Source organism: Conger conger, chromosome 17 (assembly GCF_963514075.1).
Source record: "Conger conger chromosome 17, fConCon1.1, whole genome shotgun sequence".
Lineage (NCBI taxonomy): Eukaryota > Metazoa > Chordata > Actinopteri > Anguilliformes > Congridae > Conger > Conger conger.
Genome location: NC_083776.1, coordinates 19601303 through 19628982, shown reverse-complemented (window position 1 = coordinate 19628982; position 27680 = coordinate 19601303). Strand labels below are relative to the sequence as shown.

Below are 27680 nucleotides of genomic sequence, written 5' to 3'. Positions count from 1 at the left end.
AGTGTTTGTTTTTTTGACGGACTGACTTTGATTGACTGATTGCATTAAAGAGGTGCATCAACAGTACACCACCACAAGGGGTGCTGTTTAAATGAAAGGGACAAGTGTCCACGAATTGAGACTGCTCCTGCTGCCTTTATTCTGCCATGTGCCCTGTGAGCGGATGATGCAAGTGGCCTGTCATTACTTCTAAAAGACAGCAATTTCACACGGAGACATTATGGGAAAGGAATGGTTGGATCCTGGTGGGAGTGTCGTTGACATTGCAAGAAAGTCAGATTTGTGAGAGACTGCTTCCCGTGCCTCCCGAGGGCGGCCATTTCGGGGCGATGTGCTGGGCTGACACAGCGCAGGATGAAAGCGGCTCGCTTCCTGGCAAGGCCATGGATCCCAGTGTCTCTCCTCCCCGTCTCCCCGTCTCGGCCTCTGTGTAATGGAGGGCCATACGCTGTGTACTTTAGCACATGAACTCGCTCTCCTCACTCTCTCCCTGTCAGCGTTTGAATTTCGCCCTGCTCTGCCCTTCTCTCTCTTGTTTTCTCTGTGTGGCAGGAGGGAGCCGTGCTGTTAGGATCAGAGAGGACTGGACAGGCTGTAATTCTGCAGCAAAGTGCTCCTCTGTCCGCTGTGCTTTGTCAGCTCTGTTTGGGAGATTGAGTGACTGTGAGGGGGTGGGGGGCGGGGGAGTTTGCGAGGGCTGAGGCCTCACCCCGCGTCAATGAATGTGAGAAAACAACAATAAAGGACTCTGTGAGGAGGGCACCAACAACACAGACTTTTGTGAGGAGAACACCAACAACACAGAGTTCTGTGAGGAGAGCACTAACAATACAGAGTTCTGTGAGGAGAACACAGACAACACAGAATTCTGTGAGGAGAACACAGACAACACAGAGTTCTGTGAGGAGAGCACTAACAACACAGAGTTCTATGAAGAGAGCACTAACAACAGAGTTCTGTGAGGAGAACATGAAGAACACAGAGTTCTGTGAGGAGAATACTAAAAACACCAAGTTCTCTGAGGAGAACACTAATGACAGATGGCAAATCCAAGTCATGCCCCTATCCTTTCCCTGCAGCACAAGTTAAGAGCTTAATGTCAATCTGTGATAATGCTCCATTATTTCTGACATTACTAATTATCCGGCTGGATGTTAAATCAGAGAGTTTGCTGTAGTCTGTGTTCACCGTTGATCACCATGGCATGGAGTCAAAGCACAGAATGTTCAGTAGTCCCAAATGGACTGAGGCCTCTGCAGAGGACACGTTGCACATCACAGAGTGCCTGAAAGCTGTGAAACTCTTCACAGCTTGTGTGAGATCTAATGGCCCTTTTCTGCCCGTGCCATAACACGTTATAGCACAGCACAGGTGCTGTAGTCTGTCACAATGAAGAGTTGCAGCTGGAGAACTGCTGAACGTTGAGCAGTAATGGCTCTCAGGAGCATTGTTACGATAACCATCAAACCCATGTGATGGGATATCCTGTGTCACTGTAACACTTTTGGTGAAAGGCTCAGCGAGAGAGAGAGAGAGAGAGAGAGAGAGGGAGGGAGAAGGAGGGTGATTGCAGGTTGCATGCGCGGGAGGAGGAGTGCAGGAGGGGGAGGAGAAGAGGTCAGAGCGAGAGTCAAACGGTGTGTCTCAGCAACACTGTGCCTGCGGCCTCCTGGGAAAACAGGAGGAGGACTCGTGGAACAGAGGCTGCCTGAGTTCAACTGCTGTGATGTTTTATTCACTAAAAACATGTTCCTGGATATGGCATGCTTGGCAAAAAAGAGAAAGGGAGGAAGAGACGGACAGACCGAGAGAGTGAGAGTGAGAGTGAGAGTGAGAGTGAGAGTGAGAGTGAGAGTGAGAGAGTGAGTCAGACATGGAGAGGAAGAGTAATTTGGCATTTGGCTTTTGGTTGCCAAGCATGCACACGACTCCTGAGTAGTCCCTGCTGAGAGCCTCCTGTGGGGAGAGCAGGAGGATCAGACCCATGCTGTCACAGACTCCTGCTCCTCTGTGGGGGCTACGGGGGGCTACAGGGGGGCTGCGGGGTGCTGTGGGGGGGCTGCAGGGGGGCTGCGGGGGACGCTCCAAACAGACCCGCTCAAAGGCCTTGACCCCATTACTGTGTCCTTCCTAATCTGATGGAAATTCTCCCGCAAGATAATGTGAACTTCTGCTAAGCGCCGACACTAAATGTCATGCTAATGGTTCAAGATTATGATTTTGTTGACATTTGGAACCGCAATCAGTTTGTTACAAGCTTTGTTTTACAATTTCCTCCATTCATTAGCTCTGGTGTGACCTGGGAAGGGCACTTTCTGTCTGGAAAAAAAGACAGTGTCTGTCTCATTGTCTGTCTTTGTCTAACTGACTGACTGACTGGCTGAGTCTGTTTGACTGTTTGTCTGTCTGTCTTTCTGTCTGTCTGACTTACTGTGTCTGACTGACCCTGTCCGTGTCTCTGGCTCTCTGAATGTGGAGTAGTGTACTTGTTTTGTTGAAACATTCCATGGCCATCAGTGTACACTGTGCTTTTCTAACCAGCATATAGAGAAAATGCTTGAAAACAGCAGGCAAACGGAGGGAGTATTAGCTCTGGGCACCGAGGTGTGGAGAATTAATCATAAGGATTTCATGCAGACAAATCTCAGAAGTCCCTCCCCCAGACACATTGATTTAGTAATAAAGGCCTCATGATTTATGAGTCTCCTCTGGTGCCCAGGACAACAGACCACCCATTCAGAAAACTACACTCCTTATTACAGTAGGAATATAATTACGGCTTTGATTTTATTTTAATTCGGATGAAGAACATTTGCTCCGGATATTCCTGAGAATGCAAGGAAAATATTTTTTGATGCTTACCCCCGGTATTGATGGCAGTAAAATGTAATTAAGAATGAGGCCGCAGATGTGGGATCAATACAGTGCCACACAAGAGGGTGCACAACATCCTGTTGAGACTATATTTTTCATTTAAAAGGAGCGTAGTTATTTTTATGACTACTGCTTCAAGCTCTCCGATAGGTCTAGGTTGACTTTTTTTTTATACCAAAAGGGGAAATATAATGGTGTAATATAATTGCTCATATAATGGTGTACATAAAGTGAAGCATTCACTGTGCTTTATTGCAGGTAACGGCTTACCCAGAAATATGAGATGCGTAGTGCATTGACGCTGTGCACAAACACATATATACTCGCTGAGCACTTTATTAGGAACATTATACTAATACTGGGTAGGGCCTCTCTTTGCTCTAAAACAGCCTAGATTATCCGTGGCATGGATTCTTGAAGATGTTGAAAACATTCCTTTGAGATTCTGGTCCATGTTGACATGATTGCCGGCCTGTAGCGTAGTGGTTAAGGTAAATGTCTGGGACACACAAGGTTGGTGGTTCTAATCCCGGTGTAGCCACAATAAGATCCGCACAGTCGTTGGGCCCTTGAGCAAGGCCCTTAACCCTGCATTGCTCCAGGGGAGGATTGTCTCCTGCTTAGTCTAATCAACTGTACGTCGCTCTGGATAAGAGCATCTGCCAAATGCCAATAATGTAATGTAATGATTGCATCACGCAATTCCTGCGGATGTGTCCGCTGCACATTCATACTGCGAATCTCCCGTTCTGCCACATCCCAAAGCTGTTCTATTGGATTCAGATCCGGTGAGATGCCTTTCTGCTCACCGCAATTGTACATGTTATGTTATGTAAGTTATCATAGCCTTTCTGTCAGCTTGAACCAGTCTGGCCATTCTCTCTTATCAACAAGGCATTTCTGTCCACAGAACTGCCACTCTCCGGATGTTTTTTGTTCTTCGCATCATTCTGAGAACTCTAGAGACTGTAATGCGTGAAAATCCCTGGAAGTTTGCAGTTACATTGATACTCAAATCAGCCCGTCTGGCACCAACAATCATGCCACTCTCGAAATCACTTAGATCATATTTTTTCCCTATTCTTTTGGTTGATGTGAACATTAACTGAAGCTCCTCACCTGTATCTACATGATTGTATGCATTGCACTGCTGCCACAAGATTGTCTGATTAGATAATCACGTTCCTAATAAAGTGCTCAATGAGTGTATATGCACATACATACATACATACGTACACTATATCTGAAATGACACAAGCACCCAAATTGAAAAATAGAAAAAAACCTGCTTTTTAAATATAGTTATTTGTTCACACCCTTGACTTGGAAAAAAAGAATATGCTTGAAAAGATATGACGTAAAACTGTTGAAAGGTAAGGTGAGTTCAGTTTTTTAATTAAATGTGGGAATGTGAGTAATTCTGTGTCTCATAGTTAAAAACTTCTGGGCGTCTGGGTAACTCCATGTAATAAAGATGATTTTTTGCAGTATAAACTAATTTTACTGAAAGGTCAAATAACTAATAGCGCTTCATTAGTGCAAAGCATTGCCGTGTTTTTCCAAACTAACACTATTCAATGCAAATGTGTGTCCTAGATTTGGTCCAGAAACGAAAAGCAATGGTATATCCCTTCATATATAAACCAAAAAATATGAACATTATCTTGTCCTTACAACACACTCTAAAAGCTTTTTCTCGGTTGTAATTTTATAATATTCGCATGTAACCTTTTGTAGTAACTTTGTTATTACATATGTAATAGACTGGTCATTTTCAGTAGCCTGTTGGGCTTTATGGCTGTAGGGAGATTATCTGCAATCATTCACTCTTTTTCAGAGGCTAACAGTTTCAGAAGCATGTTTGAATATACAATTAGGTATTTATTACTTATCTTTTTGGACTTATTGGGCAGAAGTTGTTGTCATTTCTGCATTTGACTATTGTCATTTCTGCATATGACTGTTGTCATTTCTGCATAGGACTGTTGTCATTTCTGCATAGGACTGTTGTCATTTCTGCATAGGACTGTTTGATTATTTGCATTACAGTTGCCTTCCTGTCTGTCTGGCCCTTCTCTCTCATTAAGGCCACAAGACTATCATTCTCTCTAGAAATTGTTGTGTGTGATAATCCCAGGAGATTCTGAGATACTCAAACCACCCGTCTGGTACCAACAATTATTCCACAGCCGAAGTCACATTTCTGGTGTTCGGTCTGAACAACAACTGAACCGCTTGACAATGTCTGCATGCTTTTAAATGGGCTGCGTTTATATAACAATTTATGGCATCCATTCACACACCAACAGCGATGGGCTGCCATGCAAGGCACCAATCTGCTCATCGGGAGGAATTGGGGGTTCGGTGTCCTGCTCAGGGACACTCCCAGGGCAGGGGATCAAACTAGCAACCTTTCCGACTGCCAGACGACTGCTCTTACCTCCTGAGCTAATGTTGCCCCTGGCAATGCATTCCGTTGCTGCCACATAATTGGCTGATTTGATACAGCTAGTGGACAGGTCTACATTACGTTACAGTTATTTAGTTATTTACGTTTTTATCTAAAGCAACTTAGAGTTGATTTGACTAAGCAGGAGCCAATCCCCCCTGCATTGAATTTGGGCTTGAACCTTCCTCCAACCTTGCCAGTCAAGCACCTCAGCCACTACGCTATAGGCTGCCCCCTAATCTACCGTATAAACTGGGCACTCAGTGTCATTTTCTGGGAGCAGATAAATAGCGTACTTGAATTCCATTTCTTTATCCTCAGTTCCTAGTCAGTACAGGGCAGATGTAGGATTTCTCTTTATGAAGAATTGTCATTATAAACCACAGTAACACCATCGGATCGCCTCCTGAAAAGCAATTGTTCCCTGTTCCTATGGGAACCGAACAGATGCATCACTGCGGCTACCCAAGGCGCCTTGTAATGCTATGGGAAGTTTTAAACTGTCCATTTATGTGGAGGTCAGCGCAGAGAGAAATTGTCCTCCATGGTTGAGTGGCTGTATCGCATTAGACGGTTGTAAATTGTGCGCGTTACAAACATTTTCAAAGTGGGTACCTCTTGGCTTGAGCCGGTTAAACCGCTCTCTCTAGCAGTGACACAGTCACCCTGTGCGTGGAGAGGGTTCGCTTTTAGTTTCGTTCACTCAGGTCCTTTTCACCTTCCATTGGAAAAAAACTAAAACAAAACTATTCGTGATATGTTACGCTTACCGTCTGCATGAATGTGAGTCTCGATGACGTGATTCACAGGTGTCAAACTCCAGTCCTGGAGGGCCATAGTGTCTGCTTGTTTTTGGGGTGTTCTGGGTTCATTCAAGTCACTGATTGGTTAAAGTATCCACATGCCTTGTTCTCAAGGCCTTAATTGGCCTTAATTGGCAGCTGATTGAAAGGAAACCACTCAGTTTGCGGGATTCAGTTTGACACCCCTGAAATAATTGATCTGAATTGAGCGTGAAAGGGCTGTATTGCGCATGTCTAGTTAACTCACCACTCAGAGAATGTTCCAGATGGACAGCTCTGTGAAGGCATCCTCTTGGGAAAGTGATCGATGGGGGTCGATGTACATTTGCCAATTCAGAAGGAACCTGCCATATTTCTGTCATTACTTGTCTTTTTCCCCTCTCTATATGAGTGCCTTTCCTCTACATCGCATTATCTTTTCTGTGGATTCCAGGAAAGCCCCCGCCGTACTGTACATCGATAACAGGGAATGGCCCTATATGATGAGCATGGCAGCCTTAATGAAAAGATCTTTCTCTCCTCCGTTCTCGGAGGACAGCTGGCAGAGAATGGGAGGTTTCTCCCGCAGCCAGGGAAGGGGGTAACAGTCAGTCATTATGTCGCTGATTATGAATTATAGATACGGGCACGGGGCTGCGCTTTAAACAAGCCGCTATTGATCTCTCTCTTTGTAGCGGCAACGCTCCGCGCGATAGCGCTGCAATAAAAAACAAGCTGCAAAGTGAATACCTTGAGTCATAGGCTCATTAGCGCATCTGCATGGATTTCCATTCATCTGTTTTATTCTGTTTCTACAATTATTATCGGCACCGCTCCTCAACATATGGAGGCAGGTGGAAATGGGGGTGGCTTCTGAGAAAATCAAACATCCTGTACGCTGACCCTTACCGAGTAAGTGCTGTAAGTATGCGTTTTAAAACTTGGCCTCTCATTAATACATGAAAGATGGTTGAGTTGATGTGAGGATGGGGTTTAACTTTAGCTATGTTCTATGTGTAGTGAGAGTTACAGAAGTTTCTGTTAAGAACTCTCTGATCACACATATTTGTGATCTCACGCCTTTAACGGTTAACACCCCCTGTATAGTGTTAGTTTTGCTCTGGTGTCCATGTGAGGCTTTAAAGTACTGCTTACTAAAATGTAACCTGATGTAAATGAGGAAAACATGAAAATATTTCAAATTAGCTCATGCCTAAAGCTCAGACAAATTAAGAGGTTTTAAGTATGGATCGCTCTGATGGAAGACCTAAGTAAGAACCTTTAATGAAAAACAGTTTTTTTAAAAGTTTACTTTTTTAGAAACCGTTCCTGTTTAATTACCAGGTTTTAGTACCATCCAAGGCCATGCATCACTTACAAACAGGGGCTGCTCATGCGCACATGCCTGCATGCACGCACACACGCGGACGCACACGAACGCACGCACGCACGCACGCACACACACACACACACACGCACACACGCCTATGTAAATCCTGTTCAGTTAATGCTGTAGGACCCCCCTTCAGTCCCCCACTCCTCTGGAGGATCATTGTGAATCCCAGGTTGAAGAGGAAAAATCTTTGATTTGTTCTCAAGGTTCCAGGTAAAGAATTCAAAGGTCTTTGTTGCAAAGCGAGAATAAGAAAAGAAAAAAACAGATGCTGGAGATCCCAGATCCCCCCCCCCGGCACTCCTCCTCCGTCTCTCTCCCCCTGTCCCCTGTGGATGCTGTCATTCATATTCCCATCCATATGCATGCGCTCATTTTCAGACGCTCGCATTAATATGGAGAGGCAGGAGGACGGTCTGTGCTGGAATAAGCGCCAGGCCGCTGAAATGTCAGAGTGTTGTTTTTACGAGCCGGCCCTGTATTAAGACTGATGGGCTCTTCTCAGCCCGTCGCGGTCATTGTGACAGTAAGCACAGCAACAAAAGAGGATCCATAGCAACTAATTCAAATAGAGGGCACCGGGCGCGCTGGTGCGGAAGAACAGGGCCGGGGAACAATGGCAGAGACGCTCTGGGAAAAGACTTCTGGGAGTTTTTGGACTTTGTTGAACAAAAACACATTTATGGATTTTATTCATTTTGGAAGAGCTTTGGAGCTCCTTTGTGGAGTCTGAACTTTGTGTTGTGACTGTCACCTTTTTGTTTCTAGTACTTTTTTACGGCGTACATCGATTCCCTCACACTGAGTGAATATGTACAGCGATAACCATCACACACACAGCCGTAGCAGGTGTATGCTGTTTTTTTGAAGTCAGTGTTGTAGTAGTCAATTACAGTAGTGTAGTAGATTGTTTCATCAGCACTAGAATGTTCACAGTTTTAGGGCCGGTTTCACAGACAGGTTAAGCTTAGTCCTGGACTAAATTGAGTTTTGTATGGAGAATCTCCATTCAGAATTGAATTTAGTCCCGGACTAGGCTTAATCTGTGTCTGTAAAATCGGCCCTTAATGTGCCCCCAATGTCCTTAACACCTAGCCACATGTTCTGTCTCTCATGAAGGGTGTGTTTGTGCTGTATGTGGGTGCTGTTAGAAAGGGGATGCCAGTGGGGATGTCTGTTCGGCGAATAGCTTGGAAGGTGATACCGAGTCCTGTCTGCCGTTCGCACCTGTCTGCACTCTTAATGGGTATAAGTGAATCTTCGGATAGTCTGTGTCACACAGTAAAAGCCAATCTATTTGTGCTGAATTTAATTTCAAGCCGTCACTCAAACGGTTCCCGGTCTCAAAGCCTTAATGTGGATCTCATAGGTAAATCACATTTAATTTGTGCTAGGCCACGTATATACTAGGCTTCTGCTGTTTATGCAGGCGCTTGACTCCCAGCTGTCTGTTCTTGCACCAGCAGTGTGTTGCATCAAACTGTTGTTAATATCAGCAGTGTGTTGCATCAAACTGTTGTTAATATCAGCAGTGTGTTGTATCAAACTGTTGTTAATATCACTAATGCGTTTCATCAAACTGTTGTTAATATCAGTAGTGTGTTGTATCAAACCGTTGTTAATATCACTAATGCGTTTCATCAAACTGTTGTTAATACCAGCAGTGTGTTGTATCAAACTGTTGTTAACATCGGCAGTGTGTTGTATCAAACTGTTCTTAATATCAGCAGTGTGTTGTATCAAACTGTTGTTAATATCGGCAGTGCTTTGCATCAAACTGTTGTTAATATCACCAGTGCATTGCTTCCATTTGACCATAATAGCAGTCGGTTCTGCAGAAGCTGGATTCTGTGTTATCTCTGGTGTCCAGCAATCTGCGTTAAATCAGCCTGCTTACATCAGTGTTTTGTTCTGCCCCATTAGTGTTTATACCACCTTGGCCTATTAAATTGACTGAATGAAGGGAACGCAAGGTCACACTTGTGCTCTGAATGCTGAGAATCCAGAGACCGGTATGCACAGGGCAGAGGGAGCGGTCAGTGACAGAATGTTGTTAGTCAGTTCTTTATTTGTTACAGCTGAGGAACTTTGCCGAAACCGATCCCCCATATCGGTCTGAGATAAAAGTTTTTTGTGTGACTCTGGGAAATTGAGTTTCTGGCTTGGGATTGCTGCATCCAATTTTCAAGTGATGATTAAAAAATATATATGTACCTATATCCATCCATCCATTATCTAAGCGGCTTATTCTTGGTCAGGGTAGCAGGGGGTTGCTGAAAAGCCTATCCCAGCATGCATTGGGCGAGAGGATATGTATATTTAAAATGCAATTAAGACGTTAATGCTAATTAGGCGCAGAGACTTTCTCGGTTCTAATTTCTGAAGCCTCTTCAGTAAGTAAAACCTTCATCTGGGGATGGGCTTTGGGGAAAAAGCAGCATAGAAAGACAGGGAGGCCGTCGCTGCAGTCAGTCGAGGAAACGCCAGCTGCCACTGTCTTAATTTCAACATTCGAATATCTCCGAAGGCAATTAGTGGAGCTGATTTCTTCCCAGGCTTTTGGATTGCAGATTGGTGTATGTTTGCTAATTAAGTCCAGAATGAAGGAAAGCCTCCACCAAATGATTTTTTTGGAGAGGGAAAATGCAATTATGCCGAGAAATGCCGTGCCGTTTCTCATATGGCTGTTCTGTTAGTGTTGTGACTTGGCTGCATGTGTGTGGTGCTACTTCGGCACACTCCCGGTTTCTGCAGGGATGGGGCCTTATCCCTCGTTCCTCCTTCAGGGACGGAGATCAGAGCAATCCACAGCTCTGGCGTGCTGTAAACAGAAACTTTCTGTTTCTTCTGTTGCTGTTTTTCAGACCGTTCACTCGTAGAACATGTTTTAGCATCAGTTTCCCACAGAACGTAGCAGCGTACTCTTAGCCCGTTTTTTTCCAGAACGTCGTCTTCATGTTTGTTCTCTCTTTCTTTGCGTTCCTCCCTGTCTTCCCTTCTGTCGGAGCTTGCCTGCCAGAGTGTGAATTTCATTGCCGTTTTATGTTAAACTTAAAATGGCGGTATGTAAATCAAATGAAGAATGGCCTATTTTGAATGACTTGTTTGACTTGTTATGTTTTGAAATACAGGCTTGTATTATATGGTCTCAGGAAAAAAGAAATGGTTCCAAATGGAACCCTGTTGTTCCATCGAAGACCCAAGGTTCTTCTAGTTCAAGGGTTCTTTGTTGGGCTGCATGGTTCTTTCTCTGGGAGATTTCACACTTCACACCTATGATTCATAAAGAACTAAAAAGGGTTCCTCTATAGAGACAAGCCAAAGAACCCTTTTTCTGGGAGTGTATTTTTTTTCCTGCTCTTCTTGACTGCAGATAAATAAATAGCTCTTTCGATCTGTTTCTCTTTTTCACAGCGGAACTGTGTGTTCACAACACAAACATCAGATTGAAAGCGAAGGTGTTAATGGGAAAATGGAGAGGGGATTTATCTCTTCAGTATTAATCTTGGCTTATCCCAAACAAGTCATCTTTGCAGTACAGCTTACCTGTGTCTTTAGATTTGTTTTTCTCTGAATGTGTTTTAGCAAAACGCACAGTCTTCTGCTACATTTCACTGTGTGTAGTCTGGAAGTATTTGCAGTGAGACGCATTCCACACCACTTCAGTTTCCAAATGCGTAGGTTCAGGGGGAGACAGGGAGACATGTTCAATATGTTCATATGAATTAATTGCTTGGCTAGATAGCATGCTTGTGTGACATGTTGAAATAGAAACTCACACGTATGTCAATTACACATTTTCCTGTGAACTAAGAGCATGATCTGTATGTGATGTATACTATAACAATGAAGGTAGGCCTGCTTTCATTTACATGCTTCATTAACAAATAATTTTATGTGCATCACTGTCAAATCATCTCAAAGTTTTTTCCCTCAATAGTCTCACACTAACAGTTTATTTGCTTGTATTATCTGATGTAACCAGCTAAAGTAGAAAACAGAATTCAGTTCAGTAAAATCAATTTAATAACAAAGCATAGGTTAAATCTTAGAGTGTAAGCTCAACAAGTGTTTATTGTATTGTGCTCAAAGCTAGCAAGCAAACGGATCAGATGAATGGATTGTTACACTGCAAACAGATCTTCAAGAATTCAGGCAGAGAGAATGCAAAGTAGAATACAGTATAGTTATCCACTGGTTTTATCTTTGGATCAAATGAAATGCTGCACATTTCTGTGATATGAAGGAAATTGATTCTCAAAATCACAAAAATATATGGGAAGGCTAGGGCCAGTTTCACTCTAAAACTCTATTTTGTCTAAGTTGACTCTTCATATAACTGGCCCATAATGTTCCAGGTGTACACATCAGCACATTAAAGATGACACGTTTCACAAATCACCCTGAGACCTCCTACCCTTTAACCTCTCAAGTAATCAACTTCTCAGATGACTAAAAGTATGATTCCAAGCAAGATCTGTCTGCTATCTCTGGAGACCACTCAGGGTGGGCCTGAAAGTTCTCTCAATGGGACATGGAGGTCTATCTCGGTCGTATTCAACACAAGATACCATAAAAAGTCTGTCTTGGGGGTTTCCTTTGACCAAATTTAGATGAATCAAAGATTATATTAATAGGATAAACTCTCATAGTCTGCAGCACTTCTCTGGTTGTGTTCAGCTGTGGGAGGTAGACATCGGTTCTCTATGTTCAGCTGGGCTTGTTCCCAACATGATGCTCTGTGCCACTCTTGGACTTCCTCTTATTTTAGTTGCCCATTTTGAAGTGTCACCAGTGTCATACAAATTTAGCAAACTGCATCACAGGATATAAATGGGCTGGATGTTCTTTTTAGTTGTGAAGCCCTTGCTTGAAAGAGTAAGAATTATTCATTTTATTCTGTTACACAGTGAACTGGGCAACAGACTAGGTTTATACCACTAAGAGGGTCAACAGATAATGGAAGACTACTTAAGAGTCAAGTGTGCTGTATCTCGTTGTCACTGGCAACAGTATTTTTAGGTGTGCTTTATCTTATCCACGGAAAGGATTTATTTTTAACTGGGGGTAAACACGGTACGAAAAGACGATATGATTCTCAGAGATGACTGAAGGTGATGACTGAATGTTTCAGCACTCTGCTTTGGCCTCAAAATAACACATCACACGTTCAAGTAAATTACTTTGTCCTTTTTTTAAATTATTGTTATTTTTGCTCATCAAACGGCCACTCCCAGCTTATGTATGAGTGAAGCAATAAATATGAATAATTTCGCGTTTGACACGTGGCTAGGTTTCGGGATTGGGTGAAATTGGGTCTCGTTAATTTCTCTGCCTATGTTGGTACTGATTGTTTGAAGGCGCGCGTGAGAGCACTCGTATTGTTGTTGAGCGATGCTCGCATTGTTGTGGGAGAAATATTGTGCTGGAGGCAAGTCGTACTGAACGCAGGCGGCATGTGTTCGGAGGAGAAAATGAAGGCGAGCTCCTTCGCTGTTTGGACTTTTGAAACTTGTGCTGCCTGTCCCCGGAGATAAAGAGGCATTCTATAGGGACGGAAAAACATTTCCGCAAAAGTTGTGAAAATGAGGTTTGTGATATCGAATATCGTCTCATCATATGCAGCCGACTTCCGAATCAGCAAGATGCAGCCACACGCTACAGAAGTGTAGGAAGCGAGTGTTTTAATGAGCACAATGAGATGCTCTTCATAAACCTTTCATGATATGTCACACAACACTAAAAGATGCTATTCATATGCAACTATTACTTTAATTATTAATGTTTCCAATAGCCCTTCAAAGGCCTGCTAATTGCAAGGATGTAGTAAAATCTATGAATGTTTTTATGTATGCGTGAGAGTGCAAGGGTGCGTCGCGTGAGCTTTTGATGACTTTGGAAACCAGTTTGATTCTGTTCATTTTCTCCACAGTCTACACATGAAAATAGAACGAGCTATTTCTGTGCAGGACTGTGAAACCGCATTAATACGGAATTATACTGTATATTTTAATAACTGAAGCTTTCAGTGGAGCTGCCAGCCTTGCAGCTTCCAGTCACAAGTGGATGGCAGTTTCATCAGCGCTGATATCATCAGGCTCTTTTATTGCCACCTGTGCAGAAGCAAATATGCCAAATAATAATTAATGTATTTATTTATTTATGTGTTTATTTATTATGGTTATTGAAGGGCAAAATTACAGTCATTAGACCCAGTGGTAATGGCTTTAGCATTCATGTCGTGGTTTATCAATACAGTTATTCAATTGTGACATACTCAGTGAGCACTTTATTTATTAGACTTATTTTTTAGACTTAAGTCTTCTGCTGCTGAAGCCTATCCACTAAGAGGTTATAGCGTTGTGTGTTGAGAGATGCTCTTCTGCATACCACTGTTGTAATGTGTGCTAATTTCCATTACTGTCACCTTCCTGTCAGTTTTGACCAGTCTGGCCATTCTCCTCTGACCTCTCTCATTAACAAGGCGTTTCTGCTCCAGAACTACTGCCCACTGGGTGTTTTTTTGTTTTTCGCACCATTCTTTGCAAAATCTAGAGGCTGTTGTGCATGAAAATCCCAGGAGACGAGCCGTTTCAGATACTCAAACCACCCTGTCTGGCACCAACAATCATGCTACTGTCAAAATCATTGAGATCACCATTCCCCCATTCTGATGGTTGATGTGGACATTAACAGAATCTCCTGACCCATATCTGCATCAATTTATACATTGCTCTGCCGCCACATGATTGGCTGTTTAGATAATCGCATGCATAAGTAGGTGTACAGGTGTTCCTAATAAAGTGCTCAGTGAGTGTATACTGGACGCACAGATACAGTTGTATAACAGGACCTGGGTGTGCTACTTGCTAAAACTTGTCTCAGCCCCGGGCCCTGTCTCGTCTGGAAACGGAAAGCCCAGTCCTGGGTATTGGGTTCCTGGGGACTCATTGAGACCTCTAGTGTGCAATCTGCTGGTGTGAATTGGCTAGAGCCACTGTCGTTTATAAACATCGTTTATAGGCCATTTTGTCATTTACGTAATGAATATTGTTTCATGATATTGAAAAATCTTTTTCCCTTCATTGGGCATCTTGCTTTTTATGAATAATAGTTTTTAATCATAATATTTATTCATAATTGTTTTTTATGGACCAATAAACTTTGCAGGGTAACACTTTACAGTAATACTACATGTTCAGCTCCCTTCAGACCAGATCTCCAGCTCTCCCGTCCTGCTTCAGCAGGACAGTGCCTTCCTGAGCAGACAATTACATTTTTTATTTAATTTTAATGTCATTTATTTAGCCAACTCTTTTATCGGAACCGTCTTACAGTTGATTCGACTAAATGGGGAACGATCCCCCCTGGAGATATGTGAGGTGTTGGGGCCTTGCTCAAGGGCCCAACAGCTGCAAGGATTTTTTTGTGGCTACACAGGGGCTTGAACCACCAACCTGCCAGGTTCCGGTCATGTGCCTTAGCTGCTAGGTTGAAGGCTACACTCCGCCGTCCCCTTTAGCATGGTTCCTGCTCTCACGTTTGTGTAAGCTTGCTCGGTCAATACTGCGTTATGAGACTTCTGATTTCAGCCGAAGCTAATGTGTACAATACCTCACTCTGCAGCTGTTCAAAACGTTATCAGTTTGTTATTGCTTGTCTCTGTTATTGTCTTAGCAAAGATGGAATACTCCCCCCCCACCCTTCGTTCTTTGTTGGCTTAACAGAAACGAGGAAAAATGCCTGGCGAGGTATTGACTGATACAGTACAAGTTCATGTGTCTCTAGTACGCAAGGTTGTTTTCGTTTTGTTTTGGTCAGACACATAATTTCTGCTGTGTCTGACCGAAGAAGCCACGTGACCACGGGAACCACAGAAAACCAGCAGTAAAAAGGATGAATGGGGAAATGGAGGTTGACAAAACAGAGGGCAGAATGGGATATCTGTATGAATAAGGCATGGGGTGTATAATTGGAAAGTCACCCAGTAAGGAGACCTGCTGCGTAAGAAGTATTGTCCTTAAGTTATGATGGGAAGGAAAGTAATGCAGTTTTTACTGAGGAAGTCTAGTGTAATTTAGGAGCGCCGCTGATGTGAAATGTTTGTCTGTTTATTATCCCTCCTCCTTCCCTCTCTTCGCTCTTCCTGCACTGCAGTAAACTGTAATCTGTCGTTGCAGCAGTGAGTCTGCCCTCTGTGTAGCATGGGGACAGAGGCTCAGAAAACAGCAATATTCTGTTTCTGCGGCAACTTTAACCGTCAGCTCACTGACTGTGCTCACATGCACCCGATATCCCATTGTTAGCCCAGACACCTGAGTATTATCCCTAGTAATTGATGGCTTTCTGGAACGTTAACTCTTTGAAGCGTTGGGCTGTGTTCACCACCGCATACTTAGCAGACTACTCATGCTACATTTGAATAAAAATCTGCCTGAAATTTAATATGAGTATGCGAGTATGTGGTTTCAAACACAAGGTTTTTGGGACTTTTTTTATAAGTCGTCAGTGTTCTAGAACTCTGCTTTCAATTACCAGTAGTGATTGTTACATCAGCATTAGAATGTTCAGGTAAGAACATTCTCATCGCATAGTTGAGCTCTCACACCTTAAAGGGTTAAATCTGCATTTTATTCTGGTCATTTGGTCGCAGGTCTGAGAGTGTGAGTGGTGGGATGCCTGGATTTCAATTCTCTTCTGAAATAATTGGAGCCCCACACAATGCCTCTTAGAAACGAATTTATTTAATTACAAGTTTCAGTCATCTTGAAGTGAGAAGTCTTTTTTTAGAGCGTCTATTATGAAAACATGTTGCCCGTTGGCCATCTGTGCAAACAGAATGGACTTTTAGGATTGTAATTTGTTCTGTTCTTATTCCACCGCGCATTGCTTGCTGAGAATATTTCGAAGACAGAAGCGAGGAGGTCTGAGGGGGAATTTATCCACAGAATCAATGAGAGCTTGTCACGGTCTGTGATTGCATTGCTGTCGCAAGGGCCGCTCTCTGGTGATGAGGCTGGGCTGAGGACCTCTGTTTGTGCGGACAGTGGCTTTATTCATGAGGCCAGTGGCAGTCAGATTGATGTTCTGTCTGAGAGGTGAGAGGCGGCCGGATTGGCAGTTTGGGAATGCGAGGCCAGGTGTGTTCATCCTGCCTCCGCGCATTTTGTGAGGTGAAGTGGGCTCTAGCGCGATGCCAGTCTTGCCTCCTGAAGGTTTTCTGAACGCTTTTTCATTTACAAGTAAATGCCGTGGTGCCTGTTGCGACCGATTTTTAAAGGGAAGATTACAGGCGTAAGTTTTATCCCCCCATCTCCGTGTCTCTTTCTATCTTCCGCTCAGTGTAATTCTACTTTCTGCTTATAGTACCTGAGCTTCTTATAGTGCCTGGTATTTTTGGACCTTGCCGGTCTCGAGAGACTCTTTGTTGACTGTGGACTGTGGCTAAACCCTTCCCCGTTTTACGTTTTGGAAGCTTCTGGAAGAATTGCGTGTGTGAAAGAGTGCTGGCGGGCTGCCCGCCACGACGGCTTGTGTTATTTCAAGTATTTTCAGAAAATGGTTTTTGCAGCTCTGCCCAACAAAAATAGTTTTATTTTGTTGTATTCTTTTTTAAGTGTTAGAGGCACAGCTTCAAGTTATTTTGAGGATAATATAGCGGCTAATTTCACCGAAAATCTAAACCCCAGTCTATACCAGCGGGACAGTGCAATAAAACACACTAAAAGGTGTTTTCTGTAAGGTGACCCATGGCTGTAAACCCAGTGACATGGGCAGAAAGGGCCGTAAATCTGACTGCTCTCTCTCCACTAACAACACGCTGGCCCACAATGCTTTGCTCCATATTGTCTCAGAGTCTTTCCTCCCTGGCCTTAATCCTGCCCAGATTAGGAGCACATAATCAAACTGGCAAATCATTTCCACTGTCAATCTGTTTTTTTTGTATCTCTTCTCTGTCTATATAGGTCCCCTATGTGTGGTTCCCATTTCATGGGGCCATTTGGCTACTATAACAGTACAGGGTTTGTTGGTTTAGAACGGTCTTTAATGTAGTCAGATAAGATCATTGACTGGTTCTAGTTGATTTGAGCAGAGCACTTGCAGGGTGTCCTGCTGTGCTGTTCTGAGTAATGACTTCAGCTGGATTCTCCATGTGTGTCAATGCAGAGTAGAGCCTGCACATTTAAATATGGTGTACTCATATACAATCCATTGCTTTAGTCTCTATAATAGCAACTGCAAAAATATGAATATAATTATATTAATTCTTATCTTAACCCCTTGAAGTAGAGGTATTTTGGAATGTTTCTTTTTTTAAATTCTAAGTCAGTGTTCTAGAACTTTCAGTTACCAGTCGTGATTATGACATCAGCATTAGAATGTTCAGTTACATATGGACATTCTAATCACCTATTAGTGATCTCACACCATAAAGGGTTAAAGGGTCGTATTAAAACAGTAAAAACAAATCATAAAAAAGCAGTGCATCATTAAAAATCCTGCCTCATTACAAATAAGACCCAACTGTTTACAGGTGGTTCTTGCCAAACAGTATACCTGCTAATTAGTTCAGATGTGAAATCCTACCTCAAAGTCTTCAGTCATAATTTTGCCTTCACTTTCAAGTGAAAGATCCACAAATCTTCAATCGGGTGGGTGTGCCCACATTGTCTTGTAATTCTAAAGAAATGTTCATTCCTACTGTAAAATTGAAAACCCCTAGGGTGCATTAGATTAAAAATAGGTTGGCACTGCTTTTTGTGCAATGAAAGTTGAATGAGAACTTTGTGAGAGCGAGTAGAAATATGGGAGAGAAATCAAATTGCCTTCCCTAGCATTGGCACATATTGCCAAATGTGTGCTGCTACTGTATAGGGCGTACTATATGTGAATGCCGCTGTCAGTGTGTAGCATTGCAGCTCATTGGCATAGATGCTGTTAGTGCATGCTAACGAGGGCAAATATTTCTCAGTAAAAGGATAGCTACAAGCTGATGCTATCAGCTAGCCGCCATCAGTCTGCAATACTGCAATTCGTTTTCCATGTGAACGCATTTCGATGGTGTCAGATAGCTGGTGTCACCGTGTAATGATTCATCTCTTTAGGTGTGCCCCGTGCCGGTGACAAATTAAATCTACATGGGGAACCTTCAGAGGTGCATATCGGGTTCGGCCATGAAAATAAATGGACTCTTGGTGAGATTATTTAACGCGCATGTTGTGGAGAGAGGGCCAGACGTTGGGTCTGATTGCGTGGATAAAGGCTGGGCTGAACCGAACAGAGCTTTCTCTAGCGTTGCTTCAATGGGGTGATAACACCATGTAAACAACAGCAGCATTGCCCTCTGAACCTCCGGCTGATAATCTGTGTCTGAAAACAAGGACATAGAATACTGACGGTGACGATCATGGCAGCCACACGGAGCTCGTTCTCTATGCTCATTCTCATTCAAGGCCACCTGTCATCTGTGTGGAAATAGGGTGCCTGACAGGTTGTTTCTCGCGGATATGGCGGAGTGTGTCCTAGGCATGGTGACAGGCGGAGGTTGTTACTGGGAGTGGAGTCGGGTGGGTTTGTCTTGTGGTGTTAGTGTTTGACGAGGTGGGTGGAAGGTTAATATTCTGTACTGAGGAGAGGTCTGTTTCTCTGTTACACAAAAGGCCAGATGGCTCAGGATGACTCCACAGTGCTCTTTTTCTCAGTTCCACAAATGACTGAGCTCTGCTCCTGAGATCCACCAATGATATTCCTCTATTCCTCAGATCGACCAATGACAATACTCTGTTACTCAGTGAGACCAATGACAGCGCTCTGTTCCTCAGTTGGACCAATGACAGCGTAGTTCCTATCCTGACACTAAGGCTCAGTCCCCCATATATGAAATCCTCCAGCCCAGTCACCACTGTATGAAGTCACTCTAACAAAACTCTCCCAAGTATGAAGTCATTTACACAACAGTCACATTGGATTTCACAGCTAGACTGCTGGAAACTGCTAGCTTGTAATTATAGGCTTAATTTTGTCGCATTTTAATACATTTCTTGTTAATGCGAGATCATTTTGAGCTCAAATATTTTATGCATTTCAGAAGACATCTTTTGGTTTTTTAGGTTTTATTTTCTGAAGGATCCTCCCATTCGTACACTCCAGAACTAATACAGCAGACTGCCTCTGTGGCACTAACAATGTTATAACCACACATTCATCATGTTGGCCAGCTTCATTTACAAGCAGGTATTTTCCGCTGAAACATGGAAGAGAAGTTAATTCAAACTCAGGAAGACACAAGCCTAATTGAGAGGGGAGTGAAAAACGAAGGGAGATGGGCTTGGGTTGAAGAAAATGGTGGGGACGGCAAGAAACTGTCAAGTTCTTTCTGCGTGGTATGTGACAGGAAGCTTATACACCGTACACGGTTTATCTGACAAGTTGAAAAAAGGAATAGTTTCATAAAATGCTGATGAGCCTACAAGCCTGAACATGCATAGAATTCTTAATGTCGTAGTTAGCTTTATGATGATGATGATGTTGGCAAAGTTATAACATAGCATCTAGCATCTATTCAGTGTTTCTCACAGTGGTTAATAGTTAAGGCCAGCTTAACAAAAAACGGCCCGCCTTCACTAACGTTGGATTAAAAAATGAAAATCGACTAAAAAGAAAAAATCAGAAGAAATCCGATGTCGAACAGCGGCATTTGCTGGTTTAAAATGACATTGCACTGTTTGTCATTGAATCATTGGAAAGTGACTAATTGTGACTCCATAAAATACCAGCATAACTTGTCTAATATTTCGCTAATTATGAACCTAATTGTTTTGTCATGGTATTGCGAAACCTCTATCTGTTTGTTGACATTTATAAGTAGACTAGCGGCTATTTAGAGTACAATGAATAAGCAGACCAGCTACCCCAGCACTCTGACCCCGCCACCCCCTTAACAGAAGACTTCCAGATTATTCTGAACAATACATTTCTGGCATAGAATTTGCTCTTGCTTGAAGCGCTGCAGTGGTCTCCTCATGTTCTGCCCTGTACTCCTGCCCGATCCTCAGCACCACCAGCATCACTGTGTGAATTACCGGCTGATGCATCATCTTAACACATGCCTTTTCTACATGCACATAATATGTCAGCAGCAATGATGTGTTGCTGTACATTGCGAGAACCTTGAGAAGAAGTCCACACGCCCACACACACATACTCTACCTAGTGAAATATAAATGTGGGTCCTACACATTGTTGTTGGTTGAGGCAAGTTTCTTCCTCTTTGAGTGTCTTGAAAATCGCTTTTATCCAAAGCGATTTATAGTTGATTAGACTAAGCAGGAGGCAATCCTACCCTGGTGCAATGCAGGGTTAAGGGCCTTGCTCAAGGGCCCAACAGCTGTGTGGATCTTATTGTGGCTACACTGGGGGTCAAACCACCGACCTTGCGGGTCCCTGTCATGTAACTTAACCACTACAGATTCCCAAATAAGACTGTGACTGTGAAAACAACAGCGACCATTCCTCTGGCTAAGTGCTGCCTTCCCTTTCTTCACCATCTCCTACCGTGTGGAAGAGTGCTGTCACCTCTCCCCCTCCCCTGCATGGACACACCAGGTGGAGGGTGGGGAACAGCCAGAGGGGCTTCCCTGTAAGGAAAACGCTGCTCACCAGTGTTTTCGGTTTGTGCTTCAGTTTGTGTTTTTGTTGTCCCCTCTGGCTCAGGTTTAGCCTCGGTCTTAAGTCGGTGTTCTCAAACACTTTTACTTTCACAATTACCAGTAGTGATCTGCATCAACCTGTAGCCATACAGCCTGTATGGGGTGGCCTGGAGCCGAGTAGCTAAGGTTCATGACTGGGACCTGGTTGGTGGTTCAAGCCCCTGGTGCTGCCACGTTAAAATCCATGCAGCTGTTTGGCCCTTGAGCAAGGCCCTCAACCCCACATTGGGGATTGTCTCCTGCTTAGTCTAATCAACTGGAAGTCACTTTGGATAAAAGCATCAGATAAATATGTGTAATGGATCAGCATTAGAATGTTCAGTTAAGAGCATTTTAATGACTTATTTGTGACCCCGGACCTTTAAAGTGTTAATGGAACTGGTCTAAGAGAATGGAAGAGCATGTCACAGTTCTCTACAACTATTGAACCAGTTTACCACAGAGTGACAGTGGGGGAGCCTTATTAAAACTCACAGTAGTGGCCCTACTCGCGCCAGAACTGGGCTCGGTCCCTCTGTCTCTCCCTCTCTCTTTCTCTCTCCCTTTCTCTCTCGATTCATTAGCTGTCTGCTGGTACCTCAGGCATTCTAAACTTCTCCGCGGGGGTCTGCTGTTAGACAGAGCTCTTTCTGCGTTACTCTCTGTCCCTCTCTTTCTCCGTCTCTCTTTCTTTTCTTCTTCTTTTTTCTTTGGGTTTCTGATGTCTTCTCTTTCTCTCTTTTCTACTTTTATTTATTCAGGTCTCTCTCCTTTTCTCTCTCTCATCCCCCCCTTACACTCACACACACACACACACACACACGCACACTTCATTTGATTCCTCTATTCTGCCATGAAAACAAGCAGATGAATAATTCAGCTCCCGCACTCAATGCAATCATACGCACACACTCCTAGACTTAATCTGTGGTCCCAGTCAGAAGGTTGTTTCAGGGTAATCTTATTCCCCAAAATGGCTTCTAAAGGCCTCGCCTTCAAAATCCCCTCTTCATATACGCTCTCCACTCAACTGGAGATGAGAATTCCATCCCCAGAACCACAGAAATCCTACTTGACCTTTTCTCCCTTACAGAGCCCCGGTTTGGCTCTAACAGTGAAGTGTGATGTGTTCGGGTCAGAAGTCTAATGGCACTTGAAGGAGGTTCTGTAACGGAAAACAAAGGTTCTGTTGTCTTCCCAGCAGTAGACAGGCAGATAAGATAATGGATGTACAAGCATGTGGGCACAGGTCAGGAGACAGGCCCGTGTTCTGAAAAGGTTACAGGTCACGAGGGACTTGTCGTCTCTCTGTCATGGTCCATGGCATTCAGTATTGCACGGATCATGAAATCACGGTCCTCAAGAGCCGAGAACTGCTAGTTTTCCACCCTCCCTTTATCTGGGAGTCAGGTGTGAAGACCAATCAGTAGCACAACTGTAATTAGTAAATTAGTTACCTAATTAAAATTTACTATGACTTGAAGTACATTCAATGAGCACTTCATTAGGTAGAGCTGTGTACCAGCTAATCAGCCGATCATGTAACAGCAATGAAATGCATAATGGCATGCAGAGGTTTAGAGGTTTAGCTGTTTTTCAGACCAAATGTCAGAATGGAGAAGCAAAATTAAAGAAGTGACTTTGAATGTGGAATGATTGTTGAGAGTAGACAGGGTGCTTTGAGCTGGTTTAATCAGCCACTTGTGTGGCAGCAGTGCAATGCATACAATCATGTAGATGCAGGTCAGGAGCTTCAGTTAATGTTCATGTCAACCATCAGAATGGAAAAATGGATTTTCATGCACAACAGTCTCTAGAGTTTGCAGAGAATGGTGCGAAAAACAGCAGCAGAAAACCAATAAGTCAAGAAATGAAGTCTGATAAATACCTAATAAAGTGCTCAGTGAGTGTATGTGGACTGAAAGTACGGCTAAGCCTCAGTCAAACTGCCGTGCTGAGGAATGTGTAAAAATAGTGTGGAAGTGTGATGGGAATGTCACATTTTTTGCGATGAGAATAATCCCGCCTGATGATTCGTTTCACGGGTCTGTGGCTATTTCTGGAGACTTCTGCATCGCTCCACCTCGTGTTTGCTCAACAAGCCATCCTTCTCTCACTCACACCTCCCTGGCAAGGTTTTGTTCTTCCTCTTTGTGTGAACTACTTTTCATCTCTTATTTTGTTTAAAATATGTAAGATCAAAAGAAGCACTTCCAACCCTAGGAGATTATCATTAGGCTATTTCGGTCCGTCACTGCAGAACGCTCCTGCCAGATCTGGGTGAGAACCTGACGCTCAGATGCAACTCCTCCAGACGTGGTGAATCAGTGTCCCAGCATGCCTTGCAGCCCGTGACTAATTGATGTTACTCACTCAGGGATACGGTGTTATCCCCTCAATGAGAGCCATTCGGCCTGTCTTCTCCGATCACGCGTTTACGGAGTGTAGCTGGGTGTTTATCGAGGTCCCCCCACCCATCTGCGTGACGGTGGATTCAACGCCCGGTCACGTGACGGCTGAGTGATGTCACGCGTGTCTGGTTTTAGCTGAAGTCACGGTTTCCGGTATCGCCCTGTGGCTGGGTTCCACTTCAGCACCTGCACACGTCTCTGTCTGGGCAGATGCTGCACTGGCGCGATGCCAGTCGCACGTCCACTCCTCGTGTATATCACAAGGAGGGAGAGGGAGAGAGATGCTCTGTCCTCCGGGGATGTGTGGTAATTGCAGTTTAGGTCTCCTCAGTGTCTGAAATTGCAGACAATGATGTTAAGGGGTTTGTGCATAATATAAAACCTACAATTATTTATTTATTATGTTTGTATCACTGAACATAAGCGGATAAGAGGTTTGTTGTGCTTGTGTATCGCGTTATGTGTTTTGTGTGTGATGGGTGTGTTATGTTTATGACACACAATGTATGCTAATTTCAGGTCTCTCTTGAAAATGTGATTTTATCTCGAGAGACCTGGATAAATAAAGGTTAAATGGAAATAAGAATAAAATAGTGTCCTGGTTTTGAGTTTATTGGACCTAATGGTGTTTTGGATCAAAGAAAAAAATGTGTTTGCTATGAGAGCGCCAACAGTCAACTGTCATTCGACAGTGATCCCGAGCACTAATAGTCCTCCTCCATGTCATTCCAAAGTAAATCCCAGTGCTAACAGCCTTTCTCTGTCATTCTGAAGTGATTCCATGTGCTAACAGCCTTTCTCTGTGTCATTCCCGAAGTGATTCCATGTGCTAACAGCCTTTCTCTGTGTCATTCCGAAGTGATTCCATGTGCTAACAGCCTTTCTCTGTGTCATTCCCGAAGTGATTCCATGTGCTAACAGCCTTTCTCTGTGTCATTCCCGAAGTGATTCCATGTGCTAACAGCCTTCCTCTGTGTCATTCCGGAGTCATTCCGGAGTGATACCCGGCGCTAACGGCTCTTGACCATGTATTCCGCAGTGATTCCGGACACCCTGACCGTCACCTCAGCGGGACAGACCCTGAGCAAGGTGGAGGGAGACACCCTGCAGCTGGCCTGTGAGGTGTCCCGGCAGACCCCCCAGCACACGCACCTCTCCGTGGGCTGGTACCTGCGCTCCCCCAACCACAGCGCCCCACCCCAGGACCTGGTCACCCTGTCCCGGGACTTTGTGCTCCGGGCGGGAGCCCCCTACAAGCAGCGCTTCAACACCGGCGACCTTCGCCTGGACAAGACCAGCAGCGCCACCTATAAGCTCACCATCTACAAGCTGCAGCCCGCTGAACAGGGCCTGATCTACTGCGAGGCGGCCGAGTGGATTCAGGACCCGGACCGCTCCTGGTACGCCATGACCCGGAAGCAGTCCGAGAAGACCTCTGTCAAAGTGCAGCCCACAGGTACGTTTCGGACAGGCCTGGGTCAGATACGTTACGGTAAATGGACTGCATTTATAGAATGCTTTCATCTAAAGCAGGGGTATCAAACACCAGTCCTGGAGGGCTGCAGTGTCTGCTGGTTTTTGGTGTGTTTCAGCACGAGAGATACATTTCTAAGTCTTTCCTTGGCTAAAGAGTGCACACACCTTGTTCTGATTGAAAGGAAACCACAAACACCTGTAGACACTGTGGCCCTCCAGGACTGGAGTTTGACACCCCTGATCTAAAGTGCTTTACACACACACAGGCTCACACACCAATGGCAATAGGCTGCTATGCAGGGTACCAATTAGCTTGTCTGGAGCAAGGGAATCGAACCGGCGACCTTTCCAACAGCCAGATGAACCATTCTTACCTCCCGAGCTCATGTCGACCCTGTAATTGTTTTGGATTCAAATAGTCAAATAGGATTCAGTTGGGCCAACAAAGGGAATCAGAAGTGGGGAAGTACACTCAAAAAGATTCTTTCATAGGCACCAATGTACCAGACAAGCTCAGTAATGTATTTGAATCCAAAACAGTTTTATATTTGACCCAGATCTGAGTCACTGAACAGACCCTTTATAGTTTAGATTTGCACATTGGGGTGCTGCTCTTTGTTATTCTGTGTCATCAAGTCAGTTACAAAAACCCACCACAACAGCAGGCCATCGACCTAACGCCAACCTGCTGAGCCAAACGTGTCAAACTACTCTCAATTACGCGGGTTTGTTGGCTTTCAGCCAGACAGCAACGCTGAAAAAGTCAACTACAGCGTTTATAAATTTGCCAGGTTCTGATGGGATCATGTAGTGAAGGATACAATTGGCTTCATAGCCAGGGGTAAAAGGAGAAACCGATGAACTGGCTGTGATGTGTAATTAATGTCTGCGGATGAGAGCCGGTCTGAAGTTGGCTACTAGATGGTGAGAGACTGTTTGACCACTACTGCTGAAAGGTTTTCCCATACTTGAGCCTCCTCAGCCTGTGAGTGTCAAGATGTTATTTTCCTTGAGATAAAGCAAGCGGCTTGACCCAATGAGGTCTCTAGTGGTTATATCCTTCAAATTACAATCCTGGGTAGACATTGAATTGCTTAATGTATCTCTCATATACTGAGTAATGACAGGAAGGCTTGAAGTACCCTAATGTAGATGCCCTTCAGAGGTATCAATGAGACAAGAAGGCCGTGGTGTGAAGCTACAGTATGGAGATGGCGGCACACCAACTTTAAATCCATAAGAAGAGACGTCGCCTCATAAACGCCATTTTATTGCGGCCATTTTGGTGTGAAGCCTTCATCTCAGCATCAAACATGATTCTGCAAGCCAGAGCTTTTACACGTTAGTTGCTGGTACTAGGGATTATTTAAAATGTGTCTCTCCTGTGCAGGACAAGGTTAGTTAATGTGGAAAACACATGATGAGTTTAGATAGTGAACAATACAGCATCAATAAGCAATGAGGTCTTTTTGTCTCATGGACTGGTTTTGTTGTGGCAGAGCACCCAGCCCTCAGGCGTTGTGCACACCTGGCACCCATATTTACTAGCCTTCAGAAGTGCGTTTGATGAATGTTTAGGCCATTGAAACAGACTTTTGATTAATGCATTTCCAGCCTGTTATTCTTGTAGGCCTCAGTAATCTGCAGTGCCAGAGCAGAGAATGTTCTCTAGCACTGTTATGGCGTTTTGTAGGATTTTTGCTCGGATTTGTACGTACACCCTCTCCCAGGACTACGGTGAGTAATCCGTCTAGAAAGCCGTCGAACCAGCTGGACAGTGCATTTGTTTCCATTAGTCATATCATCAGTCAGCAGACCTTACCGCGGGTTTTTAGATGGGTCATGTGGGTGGAACTGCTCCGAGGCGTTCGATTGACAGCGTCTGAAAGCCCTCTTTTAGGCATTACTGGAATATGTGCGGGAGTGTGGGCGAAGAGGGAAATTTTAATAATAAATTAAGATAATGGAATAACTCCTCTAGACTGACAGAGGAGTTAACAGCCTGTGGAACAGCTTTTCTGCACGAGTCACATTATACAACGCTGTCATTGAGAAGGACAAGGAGAAGTCTGCCCTTTTCCCGGCTGGGGAAGTAGAATTAGCACAAACCTCAAAATGGACGCCTTCCCACGGGACCTGTTTGGTGTCAAGGCAAAAATGCGGGTGACAAAATGGATGCCTGAACTCGGTCACGCTCTCGCCCTCCGATTCCGTTTTGCGTGACTTTGAAATTAGTTTGGAGGCATCGTGTCACTTTTCGGTCCCTGGTATTAATCGTGTCAGGGATCACGAGCCCACCGATTCCTCCCTTTCACAAGTGCCGCGATTGTGCTGAGTGGGGTCCTGAAGAATGGCCTCATTATGGTCAGCCAAGTGTGTGAAATCTGTCGAGCCTGTCCAGAATGAGCGACGCACACCCTTTTGAAATCAGGAGGGTTGTCTACTCTAGCACATGCTACTCAGAACACCCAGGGCCTTGTCTCCTTCCTCGTCAGTCTGTTGTAAAGGGAATACTGCAGTGAATAATGATCTGTACTTACATTACGTTGGGGGACCGTGGATGAAATTGACTCAATAGAAAATAGACTTCTTGTTCATTTATTTTTA

At 44.1% G+C, this 27680-nt stretch overlaps 1 protein-coding gene across 2 annotated transcripts in view; it reads left to right on the top strand.

Moving 5' to 3' along the window:
* Nucleotides 1–27680, top strand: part of igsf3 (immunoglobulin superfamily, member 3) — a 136126-nt gene that overhangs the window by 62000 nt on the left and 46446 nt on the right. For both annotated transcript variants that reach the window (XM_061227003.1, XM_061227002.1), the window contains exon 4: nt 24637–25053. In XM_061227003.1, coding sequence (XP_061082987.1) covers nt 24637–25053 — 417 coding nt within the window. The remainder of the gene's footprint in view (nt 1–24636; nt 25054–27680) is intronic.